This window comes from Chelonoidis abingdonii, chromosome 15, assembly GCF_003597395.2.
Source record: "Chelonoidis abingdonii isolate Lonesome George chromosome 15, CheloAbing_2.0, whole genome shotgun sequence".
NCBI classification, from domain to species: domain Eukaryota; kingdom Metazoa; phylum Chordata; order Testudines; family Testudinidae; genus Chelonoidis; species Chelonoidis abingdonii.
Window position 1 is genome coordinate 29,479,378 of NC_133783.1, and position 27,631 is coordinate 29,507,008.

Sequence of the window (27,631 nt, forward strand, 5' to 3'; positions counted from 1 at the left end):
AAGGCGAGCACGGCTCGCCTGCACGGAGAGGGAGGACCCCGCTTGCAAAGACTCGCCCAGACGGTGACCAGTCTGGGCCGAGACGTCCAGAAACGCGGTAGAACTCCACGGCTTCACCCCCGTCCATGCTGGAGATTTATTGGTGGGCCTGCGACGGAAAGGGTTCCGAGAACTCGGCCGGTGAGAGGCAGCTCTAGCCGGTCCCGGTCATAGGGCCGTGCCACCGTCGGGAGCCCGTCCCAGAGTACTCTGCAAGCGTTAGGATCGGTCGGATCCGGAGAGAAAGGGCCGCGTAGAAGCCCTGGCACCTCCGCACATCTGCCGGTCCCGTGAGGGGGGTGCCGTCCTCGCCAGGAGGCAGGTGACATGCTTCTTTGCCCTCCTTTTCTCCAGGGCGTAGAAGCAGGAGCCGCGGTCCATCTCGAAGGAGGCGATGCGGATCGAACAAAAGCACCCCGGGCCGATGGTCCTCGAGGGCTCGAAGCTCCTCCGCTTCGTTTCCCCGGACGCTCCGCAGAGGGATGGATCCTGCGGGGCTGGCGGCCAGACGCACTCTCTCCAGCTCAAGACCTCCCGCTCCAGCTGCTCTATGGCCGCATCCTCCGCCGGCTGGGCCGCCGGGTGTAGTCACGGCAGAAGAGCCGGGTGGCACCTTCCCAGATCCCACACGTCGCGCCGCGGAGGAAAGGCGCGCCGCTGCCTCGCCAGGCCAGCCAGAACTCCCGGGAAGGACCCACGAAGCCCGCATCCTCCAGCAAACTATTATTTAAGTGCCAATAGGCGGCCCTGGCCTCTTCCGCGCAGAGAGAGGCTTCAGGTGGCAAGATGGTGATCCGAAAAGGGGGCGGCCGAACGCCGGAGGAGTGGCCCGGAAAAGGTGGAAACGTGATAGTATAAATGCGGTCCAGCCGGGAGTGGCACCGATGGCCCTCCCCGGACGAAGGTGAACGTCGAACGTCGTCCGGGTGGTGGTCGCGCCAGACGTCCACCAGGGAGTGGCGTTCGACAATCTCCGGAGGACGTCCCGCGGCGGCCGGGCACTGCTCGGTCCCGAGCGGTCCCGTTCCTCAAGGGTGGTATTAAAATCCCCTCCCAGGACCAGGCACTCACGAGGATCAAGGAGACCGAGGAAGGGGACGCCCTGCTGATAAAAACGCAACCTCTCCAGGCCCGATGTCGGGGCATAAACATTGACGAGATTGACACAAGCCCTCCATGCGGACCCGGAGTGCAGCAGGCGGCCGGCAGCAGCTCAGCGACCCCAGCACCTCGGGCCGTAGGTCGGGGGAGAACATGGGTCGCCACCCAGCCGCGCAAACCGAGAAGTGGCTAAAGTAGCTCGTTCCCCCACTCCAGCCGCCAGCTAAGCTTCAGCGGCCGGATCGTATGGGTCTCCTGGAGGAAAATCACAGAGTAACCCCCCTCCCGGAGGTAGGAGAGCACCTGGTTCCTGCGGAGACCCATCTACAGCCCGGGTGTTTAACGTGGCAAAGATGATCGGTGCATGAGGAGGGCTGGGGGGATCCTCGCCAGCAGACACGCCCACAGCCTCCGGCAGGCCGCGCCGCAGCAATCCGTGACCTACCCCATAGGTGACTAACGAGTCACGGAAGAGGCGGACCCGTGGTAGGGCCGCGGCGGCCTGCTTCCGGTCCTCTTACCCTCCCCCATGAGGGCCCTCGCGGCCCGGAGGACTGATGGAAATCCCCCCAGCGCTGGAGCGCAAGATGGACTTTGTTACGGGAGCCACGGACGTCGTCGAGGAACTCCCGCAGCTCCTCCCTCAGCGCATGGGGGGCGGGGTCACTGATCGATGACTGTCCCCAGTGGGGCCCCGTCACAGCCCCGTGGCCCACGAGCGGGCAGGCAGGGGGCAGACCCCCTACGTGGCGTCCGATGGGCCGACGCCACGCGACCCGCCGCCGCTCCCCGGTTCAACAGGGGTGGCGGAAGGAGAACAGCAGCCCTGGTGGGTCGGGAAAGAAAAAACCAGCGGAGCCACACCCTGGGGGCATTCCCAGGGGCGGCACTGGCATCACAGGAGTGGGGGGACAAGGACAGGGCTAACAGGAGTAGGGCGGGGATCAGGGAGAGAATCTGGGAAGGGGGCAGAGACGGGATCCTGAGCCCCTATTGGTGAGCCACTGGACGGTGGCTCCTTCTGGTCAGGCTCAGGGATCTGGGAAGTGGGAGGGGACCCCTAATGATGCCGGGCGCAGCCAGAGTGGCACGTGTTGGCAGCCTCGGCATCTGGAGATAGATGTTCGTCAATGGGGTCCCCGCCTAGGAAAGGGCGGGTTCTCCACACCAAGAGGATACCCCTGGGAACCGGGTCCCGGCAGCGGGGCACTGGCCGTCGCCTTAATGGCTCGGCGGCCAGCACAGAGGGCCACCCGCAGCGGTCGATGGAGAATCCAGGGGACCCTCAGAGTGGGAGCAGAAGCAGCGGTAAGGGGAAAGGAACTCGGGGACAGGGGGACGGGGTGAGGTCGCCCAGATCGAGGCCGCTGGCAGAGGGTCGTCCTCCCCCTGCGTGACTGGGGTCAGACCCAGGGCCTCGATCTCTCAAAAGATGGAAGGGAGATCGCCCTCCACCACCCCAGGGCCCTCCTCGCTAGCACCCGAGGTGACACCCACCTCGGCACTCGCAGAGACGTTGAGTGGGAGGGGGGTGAGAGAGGCTCCCTTGGGGGCTTCCACGGGAAGGGACCCGAGGAGGGGGGGCGTTACCCTCCGGTGCTGCCACGATGTCCCCAGCCGGCACCACAAAGTGGAGTCATCAGGGGGCAAGGCGGAAGGCTCGTCATCGGCGCCCCCCTTCCTGCTCTTCCGGGGGCCTCCGAATCTGCAGGATTGTAACGAGACTCGAGCCTTCCGCTTGCCCCGCTTCCCTGCACTAAGGACCAGCCTCCATGGCATCATCCGGGGCTGGCTAACAGGGGTCGGATCGGGGGGCAAGGGCAATGGCTCAGGGACTCCAGGAGGCAGTGGTGGGACGGCAGAAGTGAGGGAAGATTCCCCTGGGATGAGCCCTCTCCACGTCCCGGCGGTATCCCCGCTGCACCTCCTCTACAGCGATGGACCGAGAAGGAAGAGGAGGGCAGCTTCGGGTGCCGGGCGGCCAGGGGTGCGGCGATGACAGGCCGGCACCGTGCGGGGCTCAGGGGTCCGGACGCTCCTCCGTGCTGGGCCAAGGGGCAATCCCTCCGACGTGCCCCATCGCCCGGCAGAGGTAGCACCGGGCCTCCCCCGTCGAGTAGTGCACCCGGTAGTGGCCCCTGGTATGGGGACCAGAAAGGACCCCTCGAGCGCCTCCCGCCACGCGCCCCGGCGGCAGTTGAAGCTGCACTTGCCGGCGAACGAGAGGACGTGACGGAGGGCGGGGTCCTTGCAGCCCAAGGGGAGAGGGCTGATGACGGAGATGGGGCGCCCCAGGGCAGAAGGGGCGGGCAACAGGGCGGCATTGGGCAGGAAAGGAGGGACGGAGGTCAGGACCAAGCGGACCCCCAGGTCTTCCAACGGCTCCAGGGGGACGAACACGCGCCCCTACGCTAGGCCCCTCTCTACCGCCTCCTGGGCGGCGGCCTCCGATGCGAGGAAGAAGACCACCTTCCCGTACATTTTGGAGGCCGCCACGATGGCCGTGGGCCCCACACCTCGCCAACGCCCGCACGTAGGTCTCCACGTGGGGCGAGCGGGCACCAGGAGGCAACGGACCGTGCTTCCTGGTCAAGGTGGGAAAGGGTCCCCGGCCACTGTAGATGGTGTGGAAGCGGTGGTCGGAGGAGCGGTGGCAGGCGGGGGGGCCGCCCGCCACCTGGGCGTATGCCTTGGGGGCCGGGGGAGGGACACCCGCAGAGCTGGTGGAGGGAATAGCGGAGGGATGCCGCAGCCGGGAGCGGGGCTGCGGCAGTGGGGGGGCAGGTTCCGCCATGGAGGGCCTGCCTTTTTAGCGGGGCCCTTACCCTTCTTCCACCCCGACCCTTCCCACCGGCTGGGGAGCTCCCCCCGAATCGGAAGGGGGAGGGACGTGGCAGCAGCGGAGGTCTCCCCGTACTCGCCGCTGCCCAGTGCCCCAGCAGGGGCGGTGGTAGGTGGAGCGGCAGCGGCGGTTGAGGTGGAGGCTAGGGCAGTGGACATGGGGGAGGTGAGGAGGGGGCAGTGGGAGCATCGCGTGGGGCCTCCCCCGCGCGTCCCCCGCCATAACGAGAGCGGGGAGGGGGACAAACAGCGAGGGGAGGGGAGGAGAGGAGGCGACCACCCTCCCCGCTAGGCTGCAGGCACAGGGAGGAGGGCCAGAAAGGGAAGCTAAAGGGGCGGGGGCAACCAAGGACCTAGGGGTGGAAGGGTGACAGGGCCACCGACGCAGAGGGGAGTTCCGGCTCTCAGTTGCACTGAGGGGATCAGGGGGGACAATGGCAGATGGGGGGGGTGCAGTGAACAAGGGAAAACTCAAAATGGGGGAAGGGCACAAGCGCATGGGGGGGGGCGTGGGCGCACGAGGGGAGGGACCAATCAGGGCTGGGGAGCACAGGTGGGGGGAGAAGGGCTAGCTGGGAATGGGCAGAGGGACCACGGGGATAGCTGCAGGGCTGGGGCAAAACTAGCAGGGCCACAGAGGGAAATAGGTGGGGCGGACAAAAAAGGAAGGGGCCAGTCAGGGGGAGGGGGAAGGTGGTGCGCCCACAGGCACTTGTGCAAAGTCAGTAATTATAGGCTGCTGCTGCTGCAGGCCCAAACGATGGAAGTGGGCGTGGTGGTCAGGCGAGCAGCTCAGTCCCAGAGGCAGGAGTCCAAGGCGAAGGAAAACAGCCAGCAGGGGTGGTGGAGGGGGCAACGAGGTGGTGGGGCGAAAGGAACACAGATGGACCGGGGCAGGCTCCCCCACACCCCGGTGTCCAACAGACTCAGTCCAAACCCACCACAAGAGCACAGGTTGAGAAAAAGACTCAGTCCAGGAATACCCCTCCACAGTGGTCTTCACGTGGTCTTGATCAGCAGGCGGTCTTCTCCTCCTCCTTCACCTCCTCGGGCTCCAACAGCTCGCCAGCAACTGCCACAGCAGCCCCAGCAGCTCCAGGTGGTGGTGGTCTGGTCTCCAGGCAGGAGGGACCCCGCTCAGAAGGTGTCCTCAGCAACAAGAGGGGTCCCTCACACCCCCCTCTCTGGGAAGCAGCCAGCAGCCCCCCCCCCTCAAGGGCTGTAGGTGGAGTAACAGCAGGAACCAAGGAGGGGGGAAACTACTAGCCAGCCAGCAAGCTGATAGCAGAGAGAGGGGTGGGTGGTGTCGTCTAGCCAGCCAGGGAGAGCAGCAGAAGCAGGAACAGCAGTAGCAGTAGCAGCAGCAGGAACAGCAGCAGCAGCAGCACGAGGCCCAGGGCAGCCAGCAGAACAGCACAGCAGCCCTCTCCTCTTTCCTCCACAGCAGAAGCGTCGAAGGGAGAGGAGCTACTCCTGGCCCCAGGAGAAAGCAGGGTTCTGTTCCTCACAGGTATGTTAGCCCCAGGCTAAACAAATCCCTAGGACCTGGTAACCAAATGGCAGTTGCTCAGGTTAATCAAGGCACCTGGAGCAATTAAGACTTTCTAGAAGCAGTGGGAGATAGCTACTTTAATTAGAACACTTGCAGCAATCAAGGCAGGCTAATCAGGCACCTGGGTTTAAAAAGGAGCTCATCCAGTCAGGCAGGGAGGAGCGCAGCGGAGAAGGACGGTGTGTGAGGAGCTGGGAGCAGAAGCAAGGAGCTGAGAGTGAGAGAGTGGTACTGCTGGAGGATTGAGGAGGACAAGCGTTATCCGACACCAGGAGGAAGATCCTGTGGTGAGGATAAAGAAGGTGTTGGAGGAGGCATGGGGAAGTAGCCCAGGAGTTGTAGCTGTCATGCAGCTGTTACAAGGAGGCACTATAGACAGCTGCGATCCACAGGGCCCTGGGCTGGAACCCCGGAGTAGAGGGGCGGCCCGGTTCCCCCCAAACCTCCCAACTCCTGATCAGACACAGGAGGAGCTGACCCAGACTGTGGGTTCCACAAGAGGGGAAGATCACTGAGGTGAACAAATCCGCCAATAAGCGCAGGACCCACCAAGGTAGAGGAGGAACTTTGTCACAGTAGAGATCTGTCTTTAACTAGAGTTGTTGCAAAAGGTTCTAGTCTCTTAACCCAATAGCCAGCCTGTCTCTGACATTTTCAAGTTTTGCTGTCCCAAAATCACAGTGTTCTGACAATGCGTGCAAAGCTCTTACAAAAGGTTTAGCATTTTTCTTTGCTTTCTGAATTTTCTGGTGAAAATAACCCACATTTCTCTGAGGTATACAGTATACATCAAACATAGAACCCTTTCATAATCATCTTTGTAACTGTCTTCATTAAAGGTAAAGGATTTAAAGAGTATCTGCCTGCTTCCCCATAGCATACATTAAAGATACCTGGACATTTCCAGTTTCCTGGCAGCATTTTGTAGCAATGCAAAATCCTGCAAAATACTGCTTTCATGCTGGCCATGCTAAAGGTCTATGGCACACTGAGGCGTAGCATACTGATAGGATCCTGAAACCTTTGTTGCTTCCATTCTGTCTGCAACTTTTGTTGCTGTTTTTCTTGTTTCTGTTCTCCTCTGGCATTTTTTACTTCTGCCATCATATCATGTACAGCTTGTCATATACATTGCATGACCACTACTAGCAATCAGGCTTCTGTACCAGAGCTTCCTTCACAATGAGATACACCAGACATTTCAGTATAAGATCCTTTAACGCAATGCTTATCTGTTGTGAGTTTAAGATACATTATACACATAGCGACAGAACAGTATAATACAGTTTAGCATTCCATTTCACAATCCCATACAGACTTGTGGTACCAGTATAAAGCTAATTTGAGAACTACAAAACTAAAATGGGTGCCTCTTCTCCTGTAACATGCCTATTTTTGGTAACAGTAGCTGAAATATATGAATTATCTAAAAGAAAATAAAGGGCTAAGGTCTGCTAAGATGTATGCATATGCTTAACTTTACACTCTGTGAGGAACCCCAGTGAAGCTCCTGGGATTCCTCTCTATCTGAAAAGTTTAGCACATGCTTAAGTCTTTCCAGCATCAGTGCCAACATCATATTTTTACTTTATCTAAGTAAAATAACCTTTAGATATGTTTGATATAGAAGAAACCATTAATATGTTGAAATATTTGGTCACACACTTGAAACTGATAGCTAGATTTGCTGTATATGAATCACTAACTTTTTGTTCTGAGGTTTCTGGAAGGATTTTATTGTGGGGCTACAAATTCAGGCTATGAATAATTCTAGTGGATTTCTCCCTTTATTTAATAGTCTCTCTGACCCAAATCTTCTCTCATTTAGGGTCACCATTTCCTTTTTATAGTTTAATGGCACTTTAGTTAATATTTGATGTTTATTATACATGATTAGGTATTTTGTGCATGTGTGTCTGTGTGTTTCCAGTTTTAATTAAAATAATTATACACAGACCATACCTCATAGTTTCACTGGGAATACTTGCTTTTCATTTATGGTGATACAATACAGCACCAGCAGAAATTTGCTTTTTTTTTTTTTTTTTTACTTTCCCAAAAGTCTGGTGAAAAGGCAATTTTTCTTCCAGTTTATATGCAGAATTTTTCATGCTACTATAGTCATTATTAATTTGGCTAAAATGCTTCTGAGTGACTTAGTTAGGTTGGTATCTGTAGTAAGAGAATATTCTTTAATTGCTGGTACCTCAATGACTATGTAGATTTCTGTGCAGTGTTGTTGTAGCCATGTTGGTCCCAGGAAATTAGAGACACAAGATGGGTGAGGTAATATCTTGTATTGGACCAACATCTGTCGATGAAAAATACGTTTTTGAGCTACACAGAGCTCTTCTGCAGGTCTGGGAAAGACACTCAGAGTGTCTCAGATAAATACAAGGTGGAACAGATTATTTAGCATAAATAATTAACAAATAATATAAGAGACCATTCAAGGTGAAGTGCCTCTCTAACACCTCTGCGGTCAAAGGACAAAAAAAGGAGGTTAATGGGTTTCGGATTGTTGTAATAAGCCATAAATCTAATGTCTTTATTAAGACCATGATTTTTCGCATCTAGCAAAGTTCTGAATTTAAGCTCCCAGCCTGATCTTTTGAAGGTGTTGTGCAGATTTCCTTTGAGGATGAGGACAGATGTCAGATACAGAATGATCATTTTGTGGATTGGGATAAATATCAAGAAAGAGTGGTATAACAGAGTATTAAATAGCAAACATGCATTGCTTTAGTAACATTACAGTGGTGACATTAATGTTGCAAAGCCAGAACATGAAATCTTCTGAATGACACGACATTACTGATTTTCATTTTCTTTTTTATTGTCTGTTAGTATTATACCTGGAGTTTATTTATAAGAAATCAAGGTTTTTGAGTATAACTTCCTTTAACCTTCCTATCCTAAAGTCAGATGCCTTCCTTTAAAGGTTACAGAGAACATGTATAGTTTATTCTTAGGATCTGTTCCAGACTCTTGGATGACTCAGTGTTTATACAATGGACCGGAACATTTAGGCCTCTTTCATGGAACATTTAGATAGTTTTTATAAAAGTACAATATTTATACTTCCAAGACATTCTAATCTATTGGGAAGTAGATATTTGTGCTACTACTAAAAACTTTTATAATTTGACTTCTACCTAGTGTATATTTTTATAAAAGAAGCTGTATATTCCTGCTATAGTTTAATTTCCATTGTAATCTGTTTTCACAACAAAATAATTTTCTGAAATATTTACTTTTTGAACAGATGTGTCCTCTACTTGTTTCCTGCCTAAAAATGAGTTTGTTTTTTTTTTTAACAAGCTTGAAAATTCCTACAGCTGTTTGTAAGCTTTGAAATAGTGGAGAAATAGATTTTTACTTGTTAAATACATCCATAAAAAGTTTAAGTTTTAAACTTGATTCTGGTGAAGATGTAGCCCTCATTGAGGATCATTATGTTAATACAGAAATATATAACTACAAATAAAATAAAATATACAGCAAATAATTTACTAAACTATGCAAATTAATTATGAAAGAATAAAATCCTTAGCAGAAGAACTATGACATAAGTAATTGCTGCATATGCAGAACTGAAAGTCAAAATGAACCATTTTTGGTATATACATTTTAAACATTAGTTAGATTTTTGTTATGAACTTTGGCCCTGACCCTGTTATGAGATGCAGGAGGGATGAGCTTAGAGTCTACACAGATCTCTGACATCACAGACAACAAGCTGCAAAATCAGGGCGAATGGGGAAGAGCTTTAGCTGGTATATGGTCATAGCTCTATTGAAATCAAGCTGAGAACCTGCCCCTTAGTTTTGAAAATCCCTTCCTTGAGCATATATTTATAGACATACCATGAACTGCTGGAGCCATATGTTTATAAATGAATAACTGATGTAACTTTTACGCTTGCATACATACAAATATGTAAATATAGGCCTGAAAAGGCCTCAGAGAGCAAGGGCTGCAGGATCCAACCATCTTACTTCCAGGAAATGAACTGCAAACTTTCCCCATTGACTTGAGGGATCAAAAGAAACAGATTCACAGTCTAGTTTCTCATAAATAGCCATCAATTATGAAAGACAGAATTTACTGATCCTTTACCAAATGTATTCTGTAGCTGATTTATACAAAATCAAATACGCTATCCAAACTGTTTTAAAAATGCACACACACTATGCCATACGTACATGGTTTCACTGCAGTAACTCAAAAAGGTACTATCACTAAAACTTCTGAGTCGTTAGTATTAATGTATCTCTTCTTTGTGAAAACCAGTAACAAACCAGCGAAAAAAGTAAAAGAAAAACTCTTTCCACCAACATCACCTCAAAAAGATAAGTAACGGTTATGTCCATGCTGATTTTTCCCTTTTTATTTGGCAAGCATTTATTTTCTACTTTCTTTCTGGTGCTATAGAAACCAGCATGGATTCATTTTATCTCCTTCTATGATGCACACAATTTAGGGAAACAGCATGTGTTAATTACTACAGATTAGAAGGATAAGACTCACAAATGGGCACAAAAATCTTTCTGCACGTCCTATAAAATATTTGCTATTTTAAAAAGTTATCAGCTGAATAAGATATTATTGTTGTACTGGGAAGTGTTAATGGTTGCCATCAATGAAAGACCTGGTTAAAGCAGATGGGTGTTACTATGTACCTTTCATTCAGGCTAAATGGAAGGAGAAATAAAATGCCCTTTTGTGTGGTGACAGCTGAAACTATAAAAGCCACCACTCAAGGCCTCAGCAGCATGACAAGGCCTGAGTAGAAGCTAAACCATGTGGGCTGAGGGGTTCCCTGGGGACTGACTGCAAATCCAATACAAGGGCTGGTGGACTGTTTGCAGCTATGTGCACAAGAGGCAGAAAGCAACTAGAAAGCCAAGCGGAAGTGAGAAGAATGCAAAAAAAACAATGGTAAGTGTGGCCCAGTGAGAAAGCCAAGAGAAATGTCCAAAGGAAATCTAATACTTTCTGGAAAGGCAGACTTGGATTTCTGAACAAGGAAACTGCCTCCTTTTGTTTGTTCCTCTGGTATTCAGAGAAACAGGACCGTGTGTTCATTCTTTTTAAATAAATAGGATTGCACCAAAAATAAATAAAAATAAAAAAAAACCTGGCTCATATCATCAGCTTCTTCTGCTAATGAAAACAACCCAGCCAGGCTCCGAATATTGACCAACCACTTGAGACAATATGGTTTAAAGGGGGAAACATTATTTAAAGAAAAAAATCTGGAACACAGTGGATTTCAGGTAGATCAAATTGTGAGTATAATATTTTAATTTATTCACCAAAAGCATAGTTTCTATTACATTTTTCTGCTAAGTAAAACTATGTTAAGATGAAAAATGTCATCCATATTTCATGGCTGTAATGTCACAGCAATGAACTGTAACTTTTTGATAACACCAAACCATAAAATAATACTTTATTATTACTGAGTTCATGTGAACAGGTTCCACTTCAAAATTTGTATCAGAAGAATTGCCATTGTGTTTTTTTAACAAGAGCTTTTTACAATCCATTTAGTAACAAAAGCTATGCAAACGAAAACTGCTGAGGATGCCTTCAGACCTTCATCTTGGGGATTTAAAGTAAAGTTTCATTAAAAAAAATGAAGATTGATACAGCTTAAAACACAACGTTCTGCATGTTTCATTAAAAATAAAAAACTGAAAAACTAGAATTTTACTTGTGTTGAGCTTGAGATAAAAGTGGGAAATGAATTGATATTTATGCAAATATCTTGTCATGCTATAAATGATGAACATATAGAAACATCTGCAATAATGCTAAATATCAAATTTTAAAGAAAAATATATTTGCCTGCTTTTAGTATCATCCCCAACAAGAACGAATATACAGTGCATCACCCTGTAATGGACTGCAAGAAAGAAGCTCAGAAATAGTATGAAAAAGCTCTTTTCAATTTCTATCTCACACTGCTGACCCTCAAATTAAAGCTGGGCAGGCTCTGTAAAACGTGCATCCAAATTAATCTTGACAATCTTCTTGAAAAGCTCTATTAAAGCACAAAGCTTAAAAGCTTAACATGTATATAGCTTCTGCTTTGAAAAAGAATCAAAAAGCCCTAACTTCAAAACTGATTTTAAATTCATTTGCTTCTCTAACCCAGTAGGGCAACATTTAACATCTGGGTTCATGATTTTAGAAAAATCTTCAATATGGTGACAATAATTTAGAGATTTTGTTTTCTGTCTCAAGTAAACTTTTGTAAAGATGGTAACATTCCATGCATGGGTAAAACCTTAAAAAGGAGATAAAGCCTCATGAGGCATAATTGTGATACAGGAACACCAGAGAGCAGTGGGAGAGTGGTAGAGGGGAAGTATATAAGCCCTAATTAAGGCGTGGTTCCCTGTAAACTGGGGGAGCTGCTACAGGTTAACTGGAGCACCTGTAGTCAATTAAGGCCCTGTTAGCAGCCTAATAAAACCCCCTGCTTCAGGCAGTGGGGGAGAAGGAAGAAAGAGAGAGAACTGGAGCTTGGAGAGGTGCTGTGAGACTTGGAGGATCAGGAAAACAGAGTAAGGGAGACCCTGCCCCAGCAGGGGAGGGAGACTCCCTCCTCCTGCATTTAAGGACCGAAGGTACCCCACCCAAGGGGAGAGAAAGTAAGAACCCACAGGGGTTGAGAGGGGCTAGGACTCAGAGTAAGGAGCAAACCCAGACCCCTCCCGTGCTTCTATCCTTTACCACCTTCCCGGGCCACTGGTGGGGCCCTCGGTGCCCCAAGAGCAGGGGCAAAGGGTGGCATCTTAGCCCCACACCAAGAAAAGCGCAGGACTCACCGTACTAACATCAGCCATCTTGTCACAAATGAAACAAAGAGATAAATGATACAATGTTTGTAGAAAGAAAGGACAGAAATATGAAAAGTGAAAAGAATGAGAGACATTGTAAAGAGACATCTGAATGAGAGACATCTGTATCATAGTGCATTTAATTAAAGGGTCTTTAAAGAAAAAAGATATAATATAACTATGGTCTGGAAATACCTTGTAAATAAATTTAATCATAAAATTACTGAAATAGTCATGATTACTTCTGAAAGCAAAAGAAAAAAAATCAAAAACAACAATTATATAAAATTCACTTATTTTTGGAAAAGACCAAATCCAACAGTCCCTACTCACCCAAAACTTTATGAGGAGTAGAGAAATGGTGATTCCACCATGTATTTATTCAGCACTTCAGTCATAGCATCCACTCTCTCACCAGCTCCTTGTATGTGACACACAGTGACAGGGATCAGGATTGGAATGGAAATGATTCAGTAGCACTAAAGTCTATGGGAAAGGTTACTGTCTGGGAAAAACATGTGATGAAGTATTTAGTGATTAAATTCCTACCTGTAATCTCACACTGACCTCAGGTGGTAATTTTTCCAGAAAAAGAACTGCAGGGTTTGGCCTTTTAAACATCAACATAAAACTGACTTCATTCTTTATTGCCATAATATACTTAGTTATTGGGCAATTATGCATTACTAAAGTAAAGCAGATTTATGATGCTTTGAGATGGCTCCAGGAACTGAATCAAATTTGTAAGATTAAATTCAGGTTTGAAGGAGAAGTCATCACTTTATGACTCCTTTATGTTAGTCAACTGATCCATTCCACATAGAAGCCTACACAAAAAAACTTTGTTTCACTTGCCTTTGCATCTGTTCGACAGAGAAACAAAAATGTCCTTTAAATTGAATGATTTCCTAAACAGCATACAAACTAGATTTTTTTTTTCTACTGGGAAGTTATAATTCATTTCTTTGACATGTATTTTCTTTAATGAGGTAGTTTTGAATGACTCATAAATGTTCGGTCTTTTAAAATGCAAACTGTGTTTTGGTGCAGTTCTGATATGGTTCTCTTTGCAAATGATGATGCAAACTAATAACTTACAAATAGAAGAAATTAACAGTAATGAGACTACTGTCTCCAGTGGTCCTCCTTTTTTTCTGTATGATATGGTGTATAGGTGGTTTAACAACACATTAGAAGAGAGGAGACAATCAATACACTGCACTCACCAAAAGCCATAAGTGAGGACAGGAGTTTTAATGTATTTTTCAAAAAGTAAACATGTGCCATACCTTTTTAAAAATTCCATATACTCAGTATGCTTGATGAGGCCTGTCCTCATCATTATTGTTTGAAAACATTGCCGATCAATAGCCCAAAGTTTCACATTTACGAGAGCTGGAAAAAACAAGACAAGGGGAAAATTTAATTAGCAAAGCTCAAATGTGAAAAACTTTTGTGAACTGCAGAGGAAATTAATTATTCATGAGAACATGGAAATTACTAGCTTTTACAAACTTGAACTATTAACATAAAAATAATCTACTGGGCAATGGACTGAACATGCATGATCCAAAAATAGATCTAATTTTACTCAAAGATCTCATCATGGTATGTGGGTTTTCGGAAAAATGCCTTAGGAAGAACTGTGTCAGCGGAAAGTGTTGGTGTAAATGCACATAGGAAGTTTTAACAGTGTATGGTGAATGAAAGGAACAAAAAGGACTCCGTTAATCACTACAATAAGTTATATCGTATACACAATTACTAATACCACATGATTTGAAAATTGTTTTAGACTTATCCATGATTTAGAGGGAACAAAATTAAGTAGAATTTGATCCTACTGCCATCAAAGTAAATGGTAAAATTTCCACTGGCATCAAAGGGTTTTTCAAGAACCCTATCATACTATACCCTGATGTAAGAACACTTTTAAAGGGGATGGAGAAACCTACTTTAATGAGGATTTACCCCCAAACCTTTGGTTTCAGTGTCTATGACAAATTCCAATATTGCTCAATCATGGATTATTAAAACACATCATATACTTCATAGCAGAAGTCCCCAACTAGGGAATGAGGAACACTTGTAGTCCACAAAGCACTTTCATTCATCCTCAGAGAGCTGGCTGGTCTCATGGTGCTGACTCTTTCCTATTCTCATCTGTCAAATTGAATTATGAGACAGCTAAAACTGAATTAAATATTTTTCTTCAGAGGCAAATGCTGTAGTTGCCACAGGGAGGTCTCACAATCATAAATGAGAGGGAAAAGGGTCTACACAACTTCAAATAGGAGCTGAGGTGGCTGTACAGTGGCCATGAGACAACCTTTGTATTAAGAAGCACCTATAGTATGATATTGTTAAAATCCCTGCTGTAGACAGATTAAATGATCATTCACAGAAATTATTTGTGAAAGATTAACAGTGACTTCAGAAAATGTTCATTACAATAAAAAGTATTACTGCTGTTGTATGTTCAGACAATTGTACTGTCTTACAAAATAGTGTTCAATGTGAGAGAGGAAAAGAAGTTGTCATATTAAAGTTGTATTTTCACTTGAAGTGAAAGCACAGATGCAGGCTCCAAAATGGTCCCGTGAGAGTATCAACTCTGACTTGGTTTAGACAATATATTCAAGTTTCATTTTACATACATTAACTTAGAAACTTGGTTATGCAAAAATTTATAATGGTGCTGCATTTAAATAAGAATACATAGGGAAGCAGATTTCCTCTTTAAAGAGCACCACTTCTACTTTTGCTTTTGGGAAGTAACTCAAGCAAACTTCACATCCAGTAGAGAGAGACAATCGGAAATGGAATTAGGAATAAAGAATTCACAAATATTCTTGTGAATAAAAGCCATCAAATCACTTAGCTGATAGTCACATCTCCTTTAATTCACAAACATTAATATTTGTAAGTTTTATCAACTATAATATTTGCTGAAAGCAAAAGCATCACAAATACCAGCTCAAATATTTATGAGAAAATACACACCTGCAGTGCTGTAGTGGCCATGTTGAAATTTTTTTATTATTTTCACATTAGATTAGTCTATAGGACAAAGAAAAGCCAACGCACAAAACGAGATTAAACTAGCTAGAGACCTAAAGGGTAACAAGAAAACATTCTACAAATGTACTAGAAACAAGAGGAAGACCAAAGAGAGGGTAGGCCCGTTACTCAGTAGGGGGTGGGGGCAATATCAGAAAATGTGGAAATGGCAGAAGTGCTAACAGATTTTTTTGCTTCAGTTTTCACCAAAAAGGTTAGTAATGATTGAACGTCTAACATAGAGAATGCCAGTGAAAATGAGATAGGATCAGAGGCTAAAATACAGAAAGAATAAGTTAAAATTACTTTGACAAGTTAGATGTCTTCAAGTCACCAGTGACTGATCAACTACATCCTAGAATACTCAAGGAGCTGACTGAGGAGATATCTGAACCATTAGTGATTATCTCTGAGAAGTCATGGAAGACTGGAGAGATTTCAGAGGACTGGAAAATGGCAAATATAGTGCCAATCTATAAAAAGGGAAATAAGGACAACCTGGAAATTACAGGACAGTCATCTTAACTTCAGTACCCGGAAAGATAACACAGCAAATAATTAAGCAATCAATTTGCAAACACTTAGAAGATAATAAGGTGATAAGTAAGAGTCGCATGGATTTATCAAGAACAAATCATGTCAAATCAACCTAATAGCTTTCTTTGACAGGGTAACAAGCCTTAGGGGGAGAGGGGGGAAGGAAGTGGTGGATATGGTATATATCGACTTTAGTAAAGCTTTTGATACTGTCTTGCATGACCTTCTCATAAACAAACTAAAGAAATACAATCTAGATGGAACTACTATAAAATGGGTGCATAACTGGTTAGAAAACCATTCACAGAGAGTAATCATCAATGGTTTCACAGTCAAGCTGGAAGGGCATATCAAGTGGGGTCCTGCAGGGATCAGTTCTGGCTCTGCTTCTGTTCAATATCTTCATCAATGATTTATATAATGGCATAAAGAGTATAATTATAAAGTTTGTGGAAATACCAAGATGGGAGGGGATGAAAGTGCTTTGGAAGATAGGATTAAAATTCAGAATAATCTGGACAAACTGGAGAAATGGTATGAAATAAATAGGATGGAATTCAATAAGGACACATTCAAAGTACTCCACTTAGGAAGGAACAATCAGTTGCACACATACAAAATGGGAAATGACTGCCTAGAAAAGAATACTGCAGAAAAGGATATGGGGATCATAGTGGATAACAAACTAAATATGAGTAAACAATGTAACACTGTTCACAAAAAAAAAACAAAACACCACCATCATTCTGGGATGTATTGGCAGGAGTGTTGTAAGCAAGACACAAGAAGTTTTTCTTCCAATCTACTCCATGGTGATTAGGACTCAAATGGAGTATTATGTCTAATTCTGGGTGCTAAATTTCAGGAAAGAAGTGAACAAATTAGAGAAAGTCCGGAGAAGAGCAAAACCAGTGATTAAAGCTTTAGAAAGCATGAGCTATGAGGGAAGATTGAAAAATTGGGTTTGTTTAGCCTGGAGAAGAGAAGACTAAGGGGGGACATGATAATGATTTTCAAGTACATAAAGGGTTGTTATAAGGAGGAGGGAGGTAAATTGTTCTTGTTAACCTCTGAGGATAGTACTAGAAGCAATGGGCTCAAATTGCAGCAAAGGCGGTTTAGGTTGGACATTAGGAAAACCTTCCTAACTGTCAGAATAGGTAAGCACTGGAATAAATTGCCTAGGGAGGTTGTGGAATCTCTGTCATTGACTAACTTGCTCTTAAAAATCTCCAGACACCTGTTAGGGATGGTCTAGATAATGCTTAGTCCTGCCATGAGTGCAAGGGACTAGACTAGATGAGGTCCCTTCCAGTACTACGATTCTATGATTCTAGATTAATTCAACAAGTAGGGAGATGTGCAGGTAATCTGTGATCAGTAAAAAGGGCTCAAGCCTTCATATAAAGTATAGGTCATCTAAACATCATGAGGGAGAAAACATTGAATGTGTCTTCAAAAATCAATTGAATCTCATCTGGCATCACACGCTACGTATCTTCATCATAATTATATGGTTATTGCATGATGTCACTACAGAGCAGAGTTAAGGTTGTTTGGGTGCCTTAATTGTGCACTTCCATATCTTAACATTTTGGATTTCTTTTAAGTTTAAGCTTAACTCTGAATTTCCTTAGTTAATAATGCTTGGATTTTGAGATAATTATATCTCTAATATACTTTATGTTCTCTCGACCATAATTCCACTTTTATTTATTTTTGTCTGGGAGTTCTCAAAATAAGTTCCTATGTACTTCAAATTCCCAATTCTAGTCAAATTTAATTGAGAATGTGATCTGCCTTTCTGCTAGGCATCATTTCTCTTCCTAAACGAAACACATTGTTCTCATTCAAATGCAGAATTGTTGACCATCAATAAGAATATAAAATGACAGTAAAGAATTATAGTTAACTGCAAATAGAGAAATTCTGAAGGCAACAGATATTGCCAAACCATATGAGTCTGAGTCCAAGAATGAAAATAAAATATTAATGCGAACAAGAAGAGAGTATTCTCACTCATGATTTTGTAAGTGCATAGTTCTGTGGATCTCATTTTCAGAAGTGCAGAGCATCCACAACTCCTATGACTTCTAAAAAATAAGGCCCTGCATGTTTAGGGTAACCAAATGTCCCTGAAAGCCAGTAATGCTCCCAGATTACACATTAAAACACTTTAGATACATGCAAAATAAAACAATTAAAGCCTCATGTAGACAAGGAAGCAATTACTTTATCTGTTAATGGTTATTAACCAATACAATAAAATTCTTGCATAATTGTCATTTGCATTTACACAGTCTGAATTAATCCAACCCAGATATAGGTCTTTACATCAGCCTGTATTTTATACGTGTACCCTAACATCATGTGAATAGTAGTGGCTGACTCATCACATTGTGTCCAAAGGGAAGAGAAAATGGAAACTGCTGGTAACAAATGAAATTGCTGGGACTTCGGGCTTGTCTATAAGAGCATATATATTGTAGATGGGGTTTGAATCAAAGCACACTAATGAACTGTTAGGGTGCATCAGCAAGTTCCACAGGGACAGTTAGTATGCAGCAGACTATTGCATGATGGAGTCACATCCCAGCTTCATGTGATCTAAATGTTCTTGTAGACCAGCCCTTAATTCTTGGCAGATCTGAGCTAGGGTCACAATTTCCATAGATAGCTGATTTTCAACAATGTACATTTTAAAAAAAAATAATCATCACTCTTTTTGAATGAGAAGTATATTTGTGCATCATCTGATCATTTAGACCCTGAAATTCCCTTAAGTTAATAAGCAATGAATATTTAAATCTTCAATCTTTAAATGTAATATCTTCAATATTTAAATCTTCAATCAATCTATAGTGATGACAGCTCTTCAACATAATACAATTGAGTATACTTCCATTTTTATTTTGTTAACATGTCTGTTATGTTAGTAGTGTGACCATTATTTATTTATTTATTATGATGTCCTAATCAATAGGAATGACATTCACTTGTTACAATAGTTAATTAAAAATTCTGTTATCCCTATAATGAAACCACCATAAGCAGTGTTTACAGGGCTTTAGACTCGCCAAATTGTGTTGCGGAAGTAAATGCTTAGACTAGATCTGAAGTCTTTTTGACTTTAAAGGCAGACATTCAAGGGCTCATTTTAATATTTAGCTTTTTGTTGTCAAATGTATATGAACAGTCTGCTGGGTGATGTTGGACAAGTAACTTCTCCTCTTTGTGCCTTAGTTTTTCCATCTGTAAAATGGAATATTGATATTGATCTCTTGTGTGAAGTGCTTTCATGTCTATGAGCATAATATTAAAAAACCCGGTATTATTTATTATAGTTATCAATATATTTCCTTAAAAATAGTGCCGTATAGGTCAAATAAAAAAAAGAAAACAAATATGAAATTGGCATCTACTTTCTTGGTGTTTGAGTCTCTCTGCTGAAAGATACAAGTAATATAACTAATTTTTATGGAGGTTACTTGCCTCCTCCAGGAGAAGGGGAGGGAATGATTCCCATGTTGTTTAGCAAATTAATAGGAAAAATCTGAAGAATGCCTCCCTGTTCTCCATTCTTTGCTGATGATTTGAGTCACTGAGTTTCATCCTCTATGTTCAGCAGAATCCTGCTGGAATAAACTCATTAGAAGCAGGAAAAGCTGTCCTTCTAAAACAGTCACTTTCTTTTGGAAATGAAAAAGCAGAAACTCAAAAATTTAAGTGATCTGATCAGTCTGGCAATTTCAAAACTGTTTGTATTTGGCACATTGTATGGTTGTTATTTATCTTTCATGCCGAGATTTCCAATGCATCTTGAATGTATGGGTACTGTATAGTGCTGTATAGCAAAAATAGTGATGGAGTGAATATGGAATTAGTGGATAGACTGTGATTTCATACGTTTTATGTTGGATTAAGAAACGGCTTCAAATTTTGCATTAAGCTTTCCATATTTTGTATTGTGGAGTTAAAAACATTCACCCACTTCCTGTTCCTTAGAAACAATGAAAATTCTTATAAGTATGTGAAGCTATTTTAAGGTGTAAATCTAATGCTATTTAAAGAAAAATAAAATTTTCTGCTATGATGAAATCATTTGCTGTCAAACTCTTCAATAATTTGTTTTTCTTTTTAAAGATCTGCTCCAGGAATTATTTTGCGGAAGTTCTATCACCTATGTTACACTGGAGGTCAGACTAGATAATCACAATGGTCCCTTCAGGCCTTGGAATCTATAAAAAACTACTAATCAGTTCTCAAAATTAGACCACAAATGATTTTTTATCTATATTTCTTTTATAAAACTTCCCTTCCAAATCTTAGCAACCATGTTACTCCAAGAATTAAGTTAAAAATCAAGCCAAGAAAGTTTTGAAGATAGTAAGGAAAACATTTCAGCAAAATCATTTTTAATATTCATTTGTTAATGTTAAATTACAAGAGAAACTATTTTATAAACCATATGAAATTACAATCTACTCAGCCACTCCCTTATTTTTTCCCCTTTCAAAACTGTAGTTTCTGGCTCTATATAGTCCACTTAATTGAACATTGGACATCAAGATGATACCAACTGACAATGTCCTCCTTATGACAACCACAACAGTACTTTGATTATATTAGTTAAGAAACGTTTTCTTCTTCCAGGTTTTATTGTTGGAGATGAGAAAGAACTAAATCTGATGTTTACTGGATGTGTGCTTAACCTTCTGAAAGACATTCCATCCTTCTGATAAGCAACTGTCTCTTTTTTTTTTCAGATTTCTAGATTCCCTCTGATTACGTGATTAGGTGTTCAGGCACTAATCCTGCCTTGCTATTCTTCCCTGTACATCTGTGGACATTCAGGCACAAACCCTGCCTTGGTATTCTAAGCAGTCAGGGCCTCTGGAACATGTTATAGACTTCTGTATCACAAGCACAGCTGACAATATACTTTCATAGATACACAGATTTAAGTCCAGCAGAGACCATTGTGATCATCTAGTCTGATCTCCTGTATAACACAGCCCATGGAACAGTCCCATAATAATTCCTTGAGTATATCTTTTAGAAGAACATCCAAACTTGATGTAAAAATATTGTCAGTGATGGATAATCCACCATAATCCTTGATAAATTGTTCTAATGGTTAACTACCCTCACTGTTAAAATATATACCTTACTTCCAATCTGAATCTGTCTAGCTTCAACTTCCAGCCACCAGACTGTGTTATATCTTTGTCAGATTGCTCATTATTAAATATTTGTTCCCCATGTAGATACTTACAGACTATATTTAAGTCACCCCTTAATCTTCTCTTTGTTAAACTAAATAGATTGAACTCTTGGAGGCTCTCACTATCAAATATGCTTTCTACTCCTTTCATCATTCTCATGGCTCTTCTCTGAACCCTCTCCCGTTTATCAACATCCTTCTTGAATTATGGGCACCAGAACCAGACATAGTATTCCAAGCTAACAGTCATTGTGATTTTAGGTTGTAGAATATCAAAGTAATTTTGAAATACATATGTCATATAAAGCAATTTTAGTTTGTAAAACAGAACAAAAAATGTATTTCATTTTCTTAGCAGCTTGCTATTCATTTTAAAAGTTAATATAGGTTTCTCCTTTCAGCATTGAACTATACAGCTGAAGCTTTCTGTTCACAGTGGAGCCACTCTAACCTCTCCATGGTTACAGTTTAATCAAGTGTTCCATTATAAACCTGACATTTAGCTCAGGAGGAACACTGTAAAACAATCAAGCAGAAATTTTGTATTTGTGATTGTATATTAGGGTGAACTTTTTCTGGAAAGCATAGGCAAATTGGGCTAGGCTTTTTGTAAGATATGAGTGTACAAAAAATTTAGTTCCTTCACCACTGGAAATTTTACCTCAAGAATAACTTAACTAGAAACTCAAAATGTGTTTTAATCTGTTGGCTTTAGTGAGAATTCATAGCCTTTGCATAATTTTAGGAGATCAGAAGTTATTTTTTAAATGTTCACAGAGTTCCTAAAAGGTGCGTAACAGCCACAACTATTTATTTCTTCATAAGTAATTTTAAATGCATAATTAATATACTTTTAACAAACCTTGGATATGCATCATGTTTAGCAAAGAATCCATAAAAAAGATTAGCATAATATTCCATCTTTCATCAGTTTTCTTGATGTCCAAATAACAGCACACTTTCAGAGAGCAATATAACCATCTGTGACATCCATATGTATGTTCAGGGACATTAGTTTTGTGAATCAAAGAGTTAAAATGTAAGTCAAAGATACTGTGCCAATAAGCATGCAGATGGACCTCTTCACCTGTGTAAATAGGTCCACCCTCATGATTCTCTGTGCAGCACCAGGGCCTTATACCATATTGTATTATTGTAAGACCTGCAGGATGAAATCCCTATCCGATTGCAATTAATGGGAATTTTGTCATTGACAACAGTGGAGCCAGGATTTCACCCACAGCTTAAGTTAAAAGAAGGTAATACAATTTTACAGGCTTTGGGGTCTTAGTCAGTTTGGTATTGATTTTTCTTGGTCTCTTCACCCTCCAGTGTAATCAACACAGGAAGCCTTTGCATCTGAACAGACCCTCTCCAGATCCTCTCTCACATATCACAATGTCGGGGAAAACAATGACAGCCTGAGGTAGAACACAAAGAAGTGTGGGAGGAGGGATACGAGGTTGACAGTAATAGTCCACAAGGTTGATTGCCCCCTTTTTATTCTTGTATGAAAGACTAGAGTTAGAACTCACCTTTCTTTTATGCATCTTTGTTTTCAAAATGAATATACAGCATTTAAAGGATATAGTTGTTGGACAACTGTTATTTGATAGTTATTGTACTACTGTTAATTAAACAATACTATTCTGATATCAGTATGTATATAAAATATATTTCTGCAGAGATTACATAAACATTTCAGAGTAATTTAGTGTTAAAATATGAATTAATTAATTTAATATTGACATTTAACTAATGGGGTAAGCCACGTTTTTGGCCAGATGTGGCACTGCAGGTGAGCTCTACCTTCCCTTCCCCCAGCTGGGTGTCATCGAATCTAATTGCACAGATCAGGAAAATGAGAAGCCAAAACAAACTAGTCAAAAGAAATATGTCTTCTTTAATGAAGCTTCAGGCAAGGAGCACACATAATAACAAATCAAAGGCCCTTACCTCAGGACCCAGGTCCCAAAGTAAATGTCTAAAACAAAGTCTCTGTGCCTGGTCATGTTAACCTTCCAGAGCTGGAAAGAAATCACCTTCCAGCTCGAGCAAACATATTTAGTCTAGCTGTGATTGAATTACTGCACTACGAATAGAATAAAGAACAAGGAGTACTTGTGGCACCTTAGAGACTAACAAATTTATTTGAGCATAAGCTTTTGTGGGCTAAAACCCACTTCATCGGATGTATGCAGTGGAAAATACAATAGGAAGATATATTTACACAGAGGATATGAAAAAATGAGTGTTGCCATACTAACTATAACAAGAGTAGTCAATTAAGGTGGATTATTATCAGCAGGAGAAAAAAAAAACTTTTGTAGTGATAATCAGGATGGCCCATTTCCAACAGTTGACAAGAAGGTGTAAGTAACAGTAGGGGGAAAATTAGCATGGGGAAATAGGTTTTACTTTGTGTAATGACCCATCCACTCCCAGTCTTTATTCAAGCCTAATCTAATGGTGTCCAGTTTGCAAATTAATTCTAATTCTGCAGTTTCTTGTCAGAGTCTGTTTTTGAAGTTTTTTTGGTTGGAGTATTGCAACTTTGAGGTCTCTAATTGAGTGACCAGGGAGGTGGAAGTGTTCCCCGACTGGTTTTTGAATGTTATAATTCTTGACGTCTGATTTGTGTCCATTTATTCTTTTGCATAGAGACTGCCCGGTTTGGCCAATGGACATGGCAGAGGGGCCAAACCGAACAGTCTCTACACAAAAGAAGTGGGTGTTAGCCCACGAAAGCTTATGCTCAAATAAATTTGTTAGTCTCTAAGGTGCCACAAATACTCCTCGTTCTTTTTGCTGATACAGACTAACATGGCTACCACTCTGAAACCTAAGAATAGAATGTAGCTGTAGGCTGTGGGATGGACTGGCTACCCCAGAATGTGCCTGTCAAAGACCCTAGGCACATTCTCAGGGTCACTAGCCCATCCTGCTGCTTGAACTATTGCAGTTATATCTATTTTAAGCATGCTAGTTTGATCAGAGATGGCTTCTATCTCCTTGAACTAGGAATCACACCCCCAGCTCAAAATGTAGACTTACCCTAAGTGTCACAAAGGTAAATGCAAAGAAAGAAGATAAAATGGTGGAGTTAACTGAAAAGATTAAGTGATAACATGCTATGCTAGTGTCCATGTAAATTAATTTATGTCCTGATAAACTTCCTTTATTCAAACACTGTATATGAAGAGAAATGCGATTTTTATATTTTCTGATGAAATTTTCTTAAGTGTATTTTTCTCCCAATCGAAGTCAAATCTTAGAGGGCTCGCTGGATAGAGGATCACAAGATTTAGGACTTGGCTACATGGGGAAACGGCCCAGAATAGCTCTTGGGATGTTCTAAACCACAAAAAAAGAATGGTTAGAGAATGTCTACACTGTAACTGGAAGTGTGCTTCCCAGCTTGGATGGATAGATGTGAGCTAGCTCTGCTTAAGCTAGTGCACTAAAAATAGCAGTGTAGCCAGGGGTAGCACAGGCAGCTGCTCAGGCTAGCTGCTAAGTACTTAGTCGGGGGGGGGGGGGAGGAGAGAGGGAAGGGGAATCAGATTTGTACTCAGATAGCTAGCCCAAGCCACCACCTCTGCTACCCTCAGCTACACTGTTATTTTTAGGTTACTAGCTTGGGCAGAGCTAGTGCATATCTGTCAGTCTGAGGTGGGAAGCATACTCCCAGCTGCAGCATTGACATAGCCTTTATGCAAAATAAGAGTGTCCATATGAGGAGCTAGTGCAGAATAGCTATTGTACTTTAAATTCACATCCTAGTTTATTTTGCAATAGATTCACCATGCAGACAAATTCCTACTGATAAAACACTAAACAGTTGTAATATTTTAAAAGAAGCTAAATTCTTGAGGCTGCTCATACAGTACTTACAATCTCTTATCTATTCCAGTTTTCATTTGCTTAGTGAAGCCTTTCAGTTTTTTCCAAGAATCACTGAGTGACTCAATCACAAATAAATTACTACACTAGCTGAATATTTTATTGGAATTGAAATTTTCTCATTGCCTGGGATAGTATATGGGGTTCATGTTCTCAGTGTAGCTTTTAGCCTACTGTGACACACAGGCCCATTTGTACATCACCATTCTGTCAGCAGGTCTGGTGATGCCTGACATACTCACTGCACCTAACACAATGTTGTCATAATCTGCATCTAAAAGGTGGCATGTCATTGGAACACTAATAACTCACTGATCATTAATATTCCTCTGTGATGTATGCACAGGATATGTACAAAACGTTATGAATATGTGCTAGAATTAAGTTTTTAAAATCTGTTTGGCAAGCAATGCATAAGTCAGTCTGCCCTTGCAAAGGAACATGTATTTGTTTGTTTGTCCAGCCTGCTCATTGGGAAGACACAATGAAGGTCTATTTATGTATAAGGTAAACAAAGTTACTCCACAGGGGATTAGACAGCGTGTCATCTACACCTCAGCAGGAGCGAGAAGTTTTACCTGGGCTATAGAAACCAGGGATCTGAACATCAAATAGTAAGTCATTGAATCAACTGTTTGTGTACAATATTACTGTATTATAAAAGGGTACCAAGTAAGGTCTTTTCTGAAATCTAATGACACACTGGTGATGAATATGATTGTGAAAGATATGCATGCATTAATGCTATATGAGGAAATATGGATACTTAATGATATTATGCTTTAAAATTGGTGACCAAAAACAATGGAAGCCCCATTTACATACAAATCAGCTGGAGGATGGGAAGCCCACAGGAAGGGAAGAACACTGTGATGACATCCTGAGTCTGGGTATAAAACAGTAAGTTTGGGAAGATATAAAATGAGAGAGGAGAAGCCATCTTGGCATCCATCGCTGGGCATACACAAGGAGCCAGAGCTCCTGCAAGCTGAAAAAGATGGGTCCTTCAACCATGGGGGTTAAAGTCTCTGGGCATAGAAGATTTGTAAGGACCTTGTACAAAGACTGTAGCTACTTAAATTAGGTCTTAGCCCAGGGGTTGGCAACCTTTCAGAAGTGGTGTGCCAAATCTTCATTTATTCATTCTAATTTAAGGTTTTGCGTGCCAGTAATACATTTTAACATTTTTAGAAGGTCTCTTTCTAGAAGTCTGTAATAAATAACTAAACTATTGTTGTATGTAAAGTAAATAAGGTTTTTAAAATGTTTCAGAAGCTTCATTTAAAATTAAATTAAAATGCAGAGCCCACCCGGACTGGTGGCCAGGTCCCAGGCAGTGTGAGTGCCACTGAAAATCAGCTTGCGTGCCATCTTTGGCACGCGTGCCAAAGGTTGTCTATCCCAGTCTTAACTATTTGAAAGCATAGTTTTACTTTTGTTTGTTTGTAACTCTTTCTAACTTTATTCCTTCTACTTGGTATCATTTAAGCTATGTTCTTTTGTTAATAAACTTGTTTACCACTCAGATCTGTATGCGAAACAAAGGGTATTTACTCTAGTTAAGTTAATAAGCCGTGATGTGCTTTTGTCTCTCTAAAAGTAGGAAACAACTCATATTATTATTTCTCTGAGTATTCCAGGAAAAGGATGGAAACTTCAGGGCAGACAGTATAGGGAAAATTTGGGATTGGGAGCATGCTGGTGTTTCCCCTGCATGTGGTAACTGGGTCATAGAGACTAAAGTGGGGACATTGTGATGTAGGCAGGCTGCTGGGGTCAGAGCACTGAACCAGGGCTGAAAAGCACACAGACACTCAGAATACTGTATGCTTGTTTGCTGAGCTGGAAGCATTCTGACAAAAGAATCACAGCAACAGAGCATTTTGGGGCACTAGGGATTACAGGATAGGTGCTGACACCATCCCTCACTGGTCTGGACTATGCCCCTGAACGTAACGCTTTCCATATCCAAAGACAGGTTTCAGAGTAGCAGCCGTGTTAGTCTGTATCCGCAAAAAGAACAGGAGTACTTGTGGCACCTTAGAGACTAACAAATTTATTTCAGCATGAGCTTTCGTGAGCTATAGCTCACTTCTTTGGCTGCATAGAATGGAACCCACTGACAGCTATACTTACCTACATGCCTCCAGCTTCCATCAGGACACACCACACGATCCATTGTCTACAGCCAAGCTCTAAGATACAACTGTATTTGCTCCAATCCCTCAGACAGAGATAAACACCTATAAGAACTCTATCAAGCATTCTTAAAACTACAATACCCACCTGCTGAAGTGAAAAAACAGATTGACAGAGCGAGGAGAGTACCCAGAAGCCACCTACTACAGGACAGACCCAACAAAGAAAATAACAGAACGCCACTACCCATCACCTACAGCCCCAACTAAAACCTCTCCAGCGCATCATCAAAGATATACAACTTATCCTTAAAGATGATCCCTCACTCTCACAGACCTTGGGAGACAGGCCTGTCCTCGCTTATAGACAGCCTCCCAACCTGAA

At 42.7% G+C, this 27,631-nt stretch overlaps 1 protein-coding gene across 2 annotated transcripts in view; it reads right to left on the bottom strand.

Moving 5' to 3' along the window:
- The window catches only part of PRKG1 (protein kinase cGMP-dependent 1), a 952,768-nt gene that overhangs the window by 325,202 nt on the left and 599,935 nt on the right, over positions 1-27,631 (bottom strand). For both annotated transcript variants that reach the window (XM_075072659.1, XM_075072658.1), the window contains exon 4: positions 13,674-13,779. In XM_075072659.1, the coding sequence (XP_074928760.1) occupies positions 13,674-13,779 (106 nt within the window). The remainder of the gene's footprint in view (positions 1-13,673; positions 13,780-27,631) is intronic.